The 10,986-nt window shown below is 54.2% G+C and overlaps 1 protein-coding gene across 1 annotated transcript; it reads left to right on the plus strand.

The window, feature by feature from the left end:
- The first annotated feature begins 7,518 nt into the window (after positions 1–7,518).
- Positions 7,519–9,534, plus strand: LOC135405308 (zinc finger protein 501-like). The gene has a single exon (XM_064639980.1). It carries the CDS (start codon positions 7,553–7,555, stop codon positions 8,795–8,797), a length of 1,245 nt encoding a protein of 414 aa, XP_064496050.1. The 5' UTR covers positions 7,519–7,552; the 3' UTR covers positions 8,798–9,534.
- Positions 9,535–10,986: the final 1,452 nt, after the last annotated feature.

Here is a 10,986-nt window from a genome sequence, read left to right on the forward strand (position 1 = left end):
CAGGTAAGCAAAGTAATCCATTTTATCACTTGCAAACACATATCAGCTCCTCTAAAATCAAATTTTTAACAGTAAAAACCTCACAACGCTTTCTTCTACTACCTTGACAAACACAACCACAGACTCACTACAGCAGGGTTTCCAACACAGCATAAATCAATCACTTTCTCTCCTCCTCTCTCCTTATCACTGTTAAATCTTCTCCAAATTTAATTGCAAATATGGGTGAAGACATTCAACTGCATACATATACATACTTTTAGGACCTGGTGTTTGTTGTTCTAAAGGACAAAATATATTACAGAAATAACTTTCCTCTTCTCAAGTCACCAAAATTAAAGTTATAGACTCTCTTGTCCTGCTCCTGCAGGACACCTCTTCAGTTTTCCTCCTTCCCCCCCTCGTCCCGCTCGGGGAAGACAGAGAAGCAGCAGCCAAGAGCCGAAGCTGACAGTTCACTCCGCGGTGTCTCCGGGGTGTGTGTCGGGAGGGGACGCCGACTCTGCGATGGCACACAGTGTCCCCAGCTCGTGTGCCAGGGCAAGGTAGATGACTCAGCACGGGCAGGCCGCCGGCAGCCGGGCTGAGGAAGGATCTGGCGTTGGTGAGCTCGGGGGGTCCCGGCAGTGTGAGCCCGCTCCTTACAGAGATCTGTCTGTTTATCACAGGGTTTGGGGCACTGCTCGGACGGTTGCTGGGCTGATCCCAGCGTGTTTTACGTGGGTTGGTAGTGCAAAAGGGAAGGTCTAGTCATTCTCTCCAGTATCTGAAATAAACTGCTAAATTTAAACTTGTTTTTTTTTTTTGAGAGGTATTGTGAATTATTTTTTTTTCTTCTTTGTTTTAATCACTTTGATTGTAGTTTTACTGGCTTTATAATTTTGGGGAACTTTGGTTATATCTTTTCGATTAGATTCAGTCTTTACTATAAATTTATATTTTTCACCTTGAGGTTTCAATTCAGTTTTGTCAAGAGCTGGTTACAGTGTGTTATTCTTGCAAAATAGAGCTCTTGACACTTTTAATCTCATTTATTTTATTCAAATAGTTTCAAGTCCCTCTGTCTTTTCAGACAATTTCTTTTTAGATGACCTTTTCTTTTACAATAAAAACATTTTACTGCCTGGACTCTTGAAACAATTTGTTGGGGTCTGCTTATATATACTTTTTGGGCTTCTCTCAGTAAGTCTTTGAGCTCCCCTTTCTCCCATCCATCTAATTTCTTTAGTTCTCTTTTAATATCACTCCAGGCATAATTTATAAAGTGGACTTTCAACAATATTAGGCCAGCTGGTGTATCAGGACTAATGCCTAAATATTGCTGTAAATTTTTCTTTAGTCTTTCTAACCAGGTAATAGGGGTTTTATTTTTTTTCTTGCTGATCTTTAAATGCCTTTTTGACATTTTTCTCATGGGGAACAGCCTTTCTGGTTCTTTCGGGCAAGGGAGTACAATACTCAGTCAGGGCTGAGTTACATTCCCAATCGAGTCCTAAGAATTTGTTTAATTGTTCAGCTACTCCCAAGAGGTCTTCCATCAGTTTCCCTACTTCTTTTGTTGTTTTTAAACTTTTGTCTTCTTCACCAGAGCTTTCCTGATCTACTAAAAAGGTTCTGACGTTTCTTAGGGCTGTCTGTTTTTTTCTTTGGGCTTTAGTTCTTTTGGGACTTCCATAGCCCTGATTTAACAGGGCTGTGAGGTTTACAGCTGAGGGGAGTTGTGGAGAGGGAGGGGGAGTATTTCTTGGGGCTGTGGGAACTACAACCGAGGGAGTTTGTAAACAATAAGAAGGGTTATAGGGGAGAGGTAAGTTACCTAGTAGTTCCCATTTCACTTCTTTTGATCTCTTTTCTATTGGCCTTTCTTGGGTTAACTTACTAATATTCTCAATATCTTCCCAATTTGATATCATTACCCCCAGAGGACTGGTAGGGGTAATATCCAGCAATGCCTGCTTGGGCAATGCCTGCTTGCTCCCTTTTCTCTTGGGGCTGCCTTTCTTACTGAATCCTTGCCCCATACTTTTCCGAGGTCCCTTCTAGAATCTCTCCACCGACTCTCTGGGATCCCTTCTAAACTCTCCCCACTGACACAAAGGTCTCTCCTTAAGACTTTCCACCGACCCCAGAGGTCCAATCAGCAATTCTCTCGCTTCGCCCGGTCACTGGCTGTTCCGTTCGCACGGGGACAGAAGCGCAGTTCAAAGGGCTGCCGCAGTCCCTTGGCAGCAAAGCTGCGTCTCATCCACTCATCCACCCCGACCTCTTACCCGCCCAACCAGGGAATACTCACAGTCCGTTGTTCTTCCCTGGGTCTTCGTGCACGAGAATTATGGGCCCTTTTTGCTGCAGCAATCTGGGAGCAATCCTTGCTTTTACCATATAACCATAGAACGTGTTACTCCAGTCCTGTGGAAAATTAGACCCAAAACAGGCCGCTGAATTCAGCGGGGGCCCCCCTGTTTCGAGTACTAATTAACCCAGCAGGGATCGGAGAACATCACATCGGGAAAGTCACCAATTGTGATAAACAAAGTCTCGAGTTTTTATAAGTTTCGAATAATAGTTTATTATATGGTAAAAGCAAGCAGCCGGCTGGGTGACAGAAATGAGACCAGTTTCCCAAATCTGCACACCCCTACTACAGGGTACATTTAGTATTTATCTTAGCTACTTCATGCATATTAATTATATCATATACATATACATTCTACAGGTTTTTGCTAAATATTTAATATATGGGTTTTCTTACAGCTAAAGCTAAAAGGGTTATCTCTACAACCAGTCATAATTCATGCATTCTTGGACGAACAGGCGCCTAAAGATTTAAAGTTCTACTATATTTTATCCTTAGGATAGTAAGGAGGTTTTAGGCCTCTTGACCTTGTGAGGGTCTGTTTTATTTCTTTATGGGGGTGTAATTAAGTTTTACAATCCGTTTGTTTTATTTTGATGTAATCACCCATTTGTTCCACGAATCACAATTATTTATATATCACAAGGGGTTCCCCCAGCCCCAAGGGGAGGGGTCCTAGGGATGCCCCCTAAAATCCAGGGAGGGAGATGTACCACATCCGGGTAAGGGGATCCCAGTGCCCCCAGTATATCCCAATGAGCTCTCAGTGACCCTCAGTATGGCCCAGTAACCTCCCAGTGTCCCCCCGTGTGTCCTGGTAATCCCCCAGTAACTCCCCAGTTCTCTGCCAGTGCCCCACAATGTGCCCCAGTTCCCTCCCAGTCCCTCCCAGTGCCCCCTGTTTCCCCCCAGTGTGTCCCAGTATCCCCCAGTAATCCCCCAGTGCCCCCCAAATCCCCCCAACTCTCCCCAAGGTGTCCCCAAATGCCCTTGGCCTTTCTGTGAGCGGGGGGGGGGGGGCGTTTTTGGTCAGAGGGTCCGGGGGGGCTCCTGGGGTGAGATGGAGGGTTGGGGACAGTGGGGAGGGGTTTGGGGACAGTGGGGAGGGGTTTGGGGACAGTGGAATTGGGGGTGTCAAGGGGGGAACTGGGGACACTGAAAGGGTCTTGGGGACACGAGGGGGGTCTCAGGACTCACCTGCTCTTGGTGCAGGCCCTCCTCTCCCCCTCTAGGCCTCATTAACTCCCCCTAAAGGTCCCTCAACCCCCCCTTTTTTTCCTTTAATCCCCTTCCCCCCAGATACTTTTGACCCCCCAATGCCCCCAAGACCCTTTTAACTCCCCCAAATTCACCCAAAGCCCCCTAAAACCTCCCAAATCCCCATCCAACCCCCCCACAGATCCCCCCAAATCTCCCGCAGCCCCTCCCTCAAATCCCTCCCAACCCCCCCAAAGAGGGATCACCCACACCCTGGGACAGGAACACAGTGGGCTGTACTGGGGGCACTGGGCTGTACTGGGAGGGCACTGGGGGGGCTCAGGTGTCCCAGGATAGATCCGGGAAGCAGTGAGGAGGTACTGGTCTGTCCTGGACTGTCCTGGTCTGTCCTGGTTTGTACTCCAAATCTCCAAAGCCCCTCCCCAGCTCCTCCAGGACCCTCCTGCACCCCAAAGCCCCCCAGGCCCCTGAGTTGGTCCTGCTGCCCCTTGAGCATCTGCAGCTGCTGCAGAACCAGGCATTTCATCAGCAAATGTGCAGCTGACACCAAGCTGGGGGTGTGTTGATGTGCTGGAAGGCAGGAGGGCTCTGCAGAGGGACCTGGCCAAGCTGGATCCATGGGCTGATTCCAAGGGGATGAGGGTCAAGCAGGCCAAGGGCCGGGTCCTGCCCTTTGGCCACAAGAAGCCCCGTCAGCCCCCCGGGCTGGGGCCAGAGTGTCTGGAGAGCAGGCAGGCAGAAAGGGAGCTGGGAGTGGGGATGGGCAGGAAGCTGAACAGGAGGCAGAGTGTGGCCAGGTGGCCAAGAGGGCCAGTGGATGGTGGCCTGGCTGAGGAAGAGTGTGGCAGCAGGAGCAGGGAAGGGATTGTTGGGCTGGACTGAGCGCTGGTGAGGCCACCCCTGGAGTGCTGTGTCCAGCTCTGGGCCCTGAGTTGAGGAAGGCCCTGGAGGGGCTGGAGCAGGAGCAGAGAAGAGCAGCGAGGCTGGGGAAGGGAGTGGAGCACAAGTGGTGTGAGGAGAGGCTGAGGGAGCTGGGGGTGTTGAGGCTGGAGAAGAGGAGGCTCAGGGGAGACCTCCTGACTCTCTGCAAGTCCCTGCCAGGAGGGTGTAGCCAGGTGGGGGTGGGGCTGTTCTGGCAGGAAGCAGCAATAGGACAAGAGGGCTGGGTCTGGAGCTGTGCCAGGGGAGATTTAGGTTGGATATTGGGAAGGAATTTTTTGCTGAGAGAGTCATCAGGCCTTGGAAGGGGCTGGGCAGGGAGGGGGTGGAGTCCCCGTCCCTGGAGGTGTTGAAGGTGAGAGTGGATGTGGCCTCAGTGCCATGGTCTGGGAAGCACGGCGGGGTTGGATCCAGGGTTGGACTTGATGATCTCAGAGGTCTTTTCCAACGTGGCTGATTCTGTGATTCTCTGATTGCCATTCCTGTGGCAGCACATGCTTGAGGCTCCATCCCCAGGGGGATAGAGATGTCTGTCCATATCTATCTGCAAGGTTAGTCTGGAAATGTGTGGTGTTAGCAAAGCAGGCTGAGTTCTGGGCTGGTTGTAGAAGGGGAAAGAAGCCCCCAGCCCAGTGCAGGCAGGCAGCCCTGAGCTTGCACCTGATGTCCCCTCCCTGCAGGTTCCTGTCCTTGAGCCCAGGCCCTGAGGTGAGGCTGAGAAGTGGCGCGGAGGTGAGCCCAGAGCTGTCCCTGAGGTGAGGCTGAGAATAAGTGCAAGGCAGAGGTGCTGCTGAGGAAGGAGAGCCCCGTGGTGGGGAAGGCACAAAGCTGTGTGTGCCCATCCCCGAGCAGGTGCTGTGTCCATCCCCTGTGTGCCAGGTGAGCTGGGGCTTTGCTGCAGAGCTGCGGGCGCTGATTTGAGCGGCTGCAAGTGCTGAGATGGTGGGCACCCAGGAACACCAACTGTGCCTGGCCACGGAGCCTGCAAGGAGGAGCAGAGACAGCCCTGGCAGTGTGGGGGGCCAGGTTGTCCCTGTGCCTTCCCCTGCAGGCCCTGGCTGTCCCTGCTGGGCCCCTGTCCATCCCCATCAGGTCCCTGCCCATCCCCCCGGGCTGAGCTCCCCCCAGGAAGTGCCGTGGGGCTGAAGCTGCTGCCATCCCCCCCCTGCAGCCGCTGCCCCAGGCAAGGGAGCAGCAAAGGCAGGGCCAGGAGCAGAGGCAGCAGCAGGGGAGCCCTGGGGGGGCCGGGAAGCTCTTGTGTGGGGCAGGAAAGAGGCGCTGGGCACGAGGCCGGGGCTGTGCTGAGCAGGCCCAGCCCTCACATCCCCCCAGCCAACGCCGGCTGCCCGGGGGGCTTGGGAGGGACCCCCAGCCCGTGTGCCCCACACTGAGCTGGCAGAGAGAGAGCCAAGGGACAGGGATGTGGGCAGGGCCCCGGGTGAGGGGCAGGCAGGGCCATTGCAGGGCCACGGTGAGGGCACAGCCTGTGGCAGCAGAGCTGCCCAGGGCCGGGGGCAGCCGGGGGTGTTGGGACCAGCCAGTGCTGGGGCCGAGCAGAGCACGAGGCCTCTTGCAGAGCCCTGGAGCAGCCTCCCACTTGCCAGCCCTGCCCTGGTGGGGTGACACTGTCCCCTCCCTCCAGGACACTCCCCCAGAAATCTTTGTGGTGACCTTTTGTGTCTATTCCTGGTTGCTGATTCCTGCTGGGGACCTGAGGGCCCCTCTGCAATCCCATCCATGGGGCACAGTCTCCTCTCCAGAGCTCGACTCACTGCAGACTTTGTCGAGAAATCTGTGCTGGCAGCCTGAGTATGTCCTGACCCCCTCTGCTCCCCCCAGGATATTTGGGACGAGTTCCCCCTTCCCAGGCACCTGCGGGGTGGGAGGTGATTGTTTTCCTGTTGCTATTTTTGCTCCACCGTTGGAGGCTCTTGGGGGTGGGTGGGAGGTGTTTTTTGGGGGGCTGGGCTGGGTTGGGGGCAGAGCCCTGGCGGTGGGCAGGGGATGTGGGTCCCCCCCTGCCGTGGGGGTTGGTGTTGCTGGGTCAGGCCCCGCCGGCTCCATTGTCAGCCCGGTGCCGGCGGGGGGGACACAGCGGGTTTGGGACCCCCCAGGAGTGCCGGGGGTGGGTGTGGAGCTTGGGAGCTGCCGAGTGTGGAGGGCAGAGCGGGGAGATGTCAGAGCTGGAGGACCCCCGGCAGCCTGGAGGGGGGAGCATGGAGAGGGAGGAGCCCCGGGACCCCCGGGAGCCTGAAACAGGGGGTGCGGAGAAGGGGAAGCCTGGACAGTGGGGACCCCTGGGATCCCTGGGACAACAGAGTGGAGAACCTGGAGAGGGGGAATGTCTGGGAACGTGGCACCCCGAAGGTGAGAGTCAGAGGAGAAGGGACCCCTGGGACCCCCAACACTCCCAGCATTTTTAAGTTGGACCCCCAGCATCCCAGACAGGAGAGACCCCTTGAACCCCAAAAGGAAGAGACCAGAGAGGGGGAACTTCTAGGAGACAGTTTTGGGCCAAGTCTTCATATTTTGGAGTATTTTCTGGCTGAACCTTAACTTTTTGCAGTTTGAGGGGGGGGTTCATCTTGCTGTTTCTGAGGGGGTTTTTGGCTGAATCTCAGAGGTTTGGGTTTTTCTGGGCTTAATCCTGGTGTTTTGGAGGTTTTTATGGTCACAGGATGCCCGGTGAGTTCTAGAGATGGACTTGGGCAGGAGGAACCCCCAAGCCAACACACTCAGCCCTTGTTTTCCCCCCCATCAGGATTTGTCCTTCCCAAAGCTTGGCCAGATGAAGGAGGCTGTGAGGAAGAGGAAGATGCCTTGGGCCCCCCAGGCAGGTGAGGAGGCAGTCAGTGTCCCTTTGGGCGGGTGTTGTGCTGGCTCTGTCAGCCGAGCATGGCCCCGGCTGCAGGACAACCCCGCTGGCGCCGCCGTCCTGCCGGGGCCGGAGTTGGGGGGATGTCCTTGGCCTTCCCTGTGGGCCGGAGGCAAATCCCCTCCCTGTCCTTGTTGCTTCCTGCCCCAGGCCCCGAGCTGAGGATGGAGAGCCCGGAGGACAAATCCCCCCGGCAGAGCCTGGTGGGAGAGGCCGTTTTGAAGGGCTCCCCGGCGCAGGAAGGCAGCGGGGAGGAAAAGGGCCGGAGATCCCCCCGCAGGAGGGGCTCCAAAGCCAGCCCAGGGTGCTCTGAGGAGGAAAGAGCCAGCCTGTGCCGGGAAGGCGGCCGGAGCTTGAGGCGGAGCTCTGAGCTGGTGGTCCCTGAGCAGCCTCCCAGCAGGGAGAAGCCCTTCAGGTGCTTGGAATGTGGGAAGAGCTTCAGCCTGAGCGCCAACCTCCTCAAACACCAGCACATCCACACTGGGGAACGTCCCTACACATGTGGGGAATGTGGGAGGAGCTTCAGTGACAGCTCCACCCTCCGCAACCACCGGCGCATCCACACCGGGGAACGACCCTACAAGTGTGGGGAGTGTGGGAAGAGCTTCACGCAGAGCGCCAACCTCCGCAAACACCATCGTATCCACAGTGGGGAACTGCCCTACACGTGTGGGGAATGTGGGAAGAGCTTCAGGGACAGCTCCACCCTCCGCACCCACCAACGCATCCACACTGGGGAACGACCCTACTCATGTAGAGAATGTGGGAAGAGCTTCAACTGCAGCTCCCACCTACGCAACCACCGTCGTGTCCACACTGGAGAACGGCCCTACGTGTGTCAGGAATGTGGGAAGAGCTTCAGTGACATCTCCACCCTCGTCAAGCACCAGCGCATCCACACCGGGGAGCAGCCCTACACATGTGGGGAGTGTGGGAAGAGCTTCAGTACGAGCTCCAGCCTCCTCACCCACCGGCGCATCCACACTGGGGAACGGCCCTACAAGTGCTTGGAATGTGGGAAGAGGTTTCAGACCAACTCAAATCTCCTCCAGCACCAGCGGACGCACAGGGATGAGAGGCCCTTCCGCTGCACCGACTGCGGGAAGGGCTTCAAGCAGAGCTCTGACCTCAACACCCACCGGCGCATTCACACTGGGGAACGGCCCTACAAGTGCTTGGAATGTGGGAAGAGGTTTCACACCAGCCCACATCTCCTCCTGCACCATCGGACACACACGGATGAGAGGCCCTTCCGCTGCACCGACTGTGGGAAGGGCTTCAAGCAGAGCTCCGCCCTTGTCACCCACCGGCGCATCCACAGCGGGGAGAGGCCCTACAAGTGTGGGGAGTGTGGGAAGAGCTTTGCCCAGAGCTCTGCCTTAACCTCACACCAACAGACCCACTGTTAAAAGAAGCGCTACGAGTGGCCCGACCCCCATTGGATGATCCATAGGAACTCATTTTGGGCACAGACCTGGTGACCCTTGTTCCAGGTGATCCATGCTGGGCACAGACCTGATGACCCCTGTGTCCAGCCCTTGTCCCGACCCCCCTGACAGCGAGAGTGACCCAGGGTCTTGTTAACTGATCCCTTGGGGAAGATTACAGTTAGTTTATCTATCTCTCTCTCTCTCTCTCTCTATCTCTCTATCTATATGTAGGGTTCACTTTAGATCAGTTTTGTTTCCCTGTAGAATAGGTTTGGGGCAGTTTTGGCTCCTGTCTATAGTGATCTAAAAGCATAAAAATAACACTTCCTCTCTCTGGCTCCAAGCCCAGCCTGTCCCTTCCAGATGTGGGTGTTCCCCCCCCTTCCCCGGGTGGTTCCTTTGCCCCTGGGCAGCAAAGCCCCCGCTGCTTCTGCAACGGGAGAGTGTTGGAGCCGTGGACCATTAACATTCCAGTCTCTCCCAGCTCTGCACCCCAAAAGTCGAGTGGGATCAATGTGTCCCCTCAAAGTGGCTCAATCCCGTAGCAGTTCAGATTCCAGGCAGAATGCCGAAGGGCATCCTGGGACTCAGAGTCCTTCGGTCTCTGTCGCACAGTGAAGTGCTCGGATGGGAGTGCTTGAGGAGGTCCCATGTCACCGTTTGAAGTGTCTGTATAAGCTTGTGTTGATCTTAATAAAGCTCATTGGGTTACTGCACCCCCGTGTCGACTGGGTTCGTGCAAGACAAATGCTCTAAATGGCCGCCCCAATCGGGACATTCAACAGGCGTCGGTAACCAGAGGCCAAAGGCCTTGGGACATCTTGCCATGGCATCCGTCCTGATGGAATTCCAAGGAAAAAGGAAGAGCTCTTCGACAAATCGTGCACATCAGTCACCTCTGCAGAAACAGGACAAAAAGGGAAAAAGGACAAAAAAGGACAAAAGAAGAAAAATCCGGCTTCGGCAAACAAGAGGTGACCTATTAGGATGGGAGGGATGTATTCCCACGAGGGGAGGTGTTCCCCAGAAATTAAAGAAGAAGCTGAAGCCATCAGCCAGTCCTTAAAAACGCTGGACAAAGACGTAGCAGAAAATAAACTGTTGGTGCTCTTAAATTGGATCATCACAAATGAACCGGCACCTCCATCAACCGGAACCCATCAGATACGATCTTGGCGAGGAATTGGAAACGGACTCATCAAAAAAGCGAGTTCTGGAGGCGTTGGAGGCATTTAAGAACTGGGCTGCATGGAAGGAAATAACGATGGCCTTATATGCTCGCTACGGGGGAGCAAATCCAGCCGCAGCAATGGGCCCTGCTTCCCCTGTCCCTCCTGCAGCCCCTGCTGTAAGGGGGGTACTTTTGAATTAGATGATCAATGGAGCACAGAGACGTGAGAACGGGATCATATTAGGATGTGAAACCAGCTGGAGTATGGTACAATGTAACTTCATGGCACAGGCTAATTGGAAGGTCCATTGTGCTTTTTAGCAAGTCAGCTTGATATCCCCTATTATCAGAGCTGAGTTCTTCCTTGGTTTTGCTACATATTGCAAGATAGATACATCTACCCTTGAAACACAATGGTAGAGGTCATCCATAGGGGTGAGAAAGATGATGATGGGAGGAAGATGATGTGGGCAGGGGTCGCTGGCCCCTTGCCCTACAAGTGGGGCAGGCACAGACTGTTGCCATGAGGTGATGATCAGGGGGGGTTTGGCTGCCATTCAGGCATCACCTTATACTGGGTACTGGCCCTACGTGGTGTAATGTGGAACTGATAAAATGGGGTGTCAGAGCTGCTGAGTTGAGCGATCCTCATCCTGCCACCGAGACTGTGTTGCTCCGCGGGGACGCCCGCTAAGCACGGGCACCGACCAGCTGCTGCAGATCCTGACAGCCCTGGCCTGTCTGTGTGGGTAAGCACAGGTTATTGAGAGGAATCAACTGAGAGAACAAACTTTTTAATATCCTTTTAGTGTTCCTTTAATTCCCCCTTTATGTTTATAGTATTTTTCCTTTAGTTTCCCTTTTTACTAACCAATATCGTGTTATCCATAATATTGTGTCAAGATCCTTTTTTGGTATCCCTTTTCACTAGTTAATACTGTATTAAATGCTGTTTGTAGTATTTGTTTTAATGCCACCCGATAAGGTAGTTATTTTG

The sequence above is a fragment of the Pseudopipra pipra genome, chromosome W (genome assembly GCF_036250125.1).
Source record: "Pseudopipra pipra isolate bDixPip1 chromosome W, bDixPip1.hap1, whole genome shotgun sequence".
NCBI lineage: Eukaryota > Metazoa > Chordata > Aves > Passeriformes > Pipridae > Pseudopipra > Pseudopipra pipra.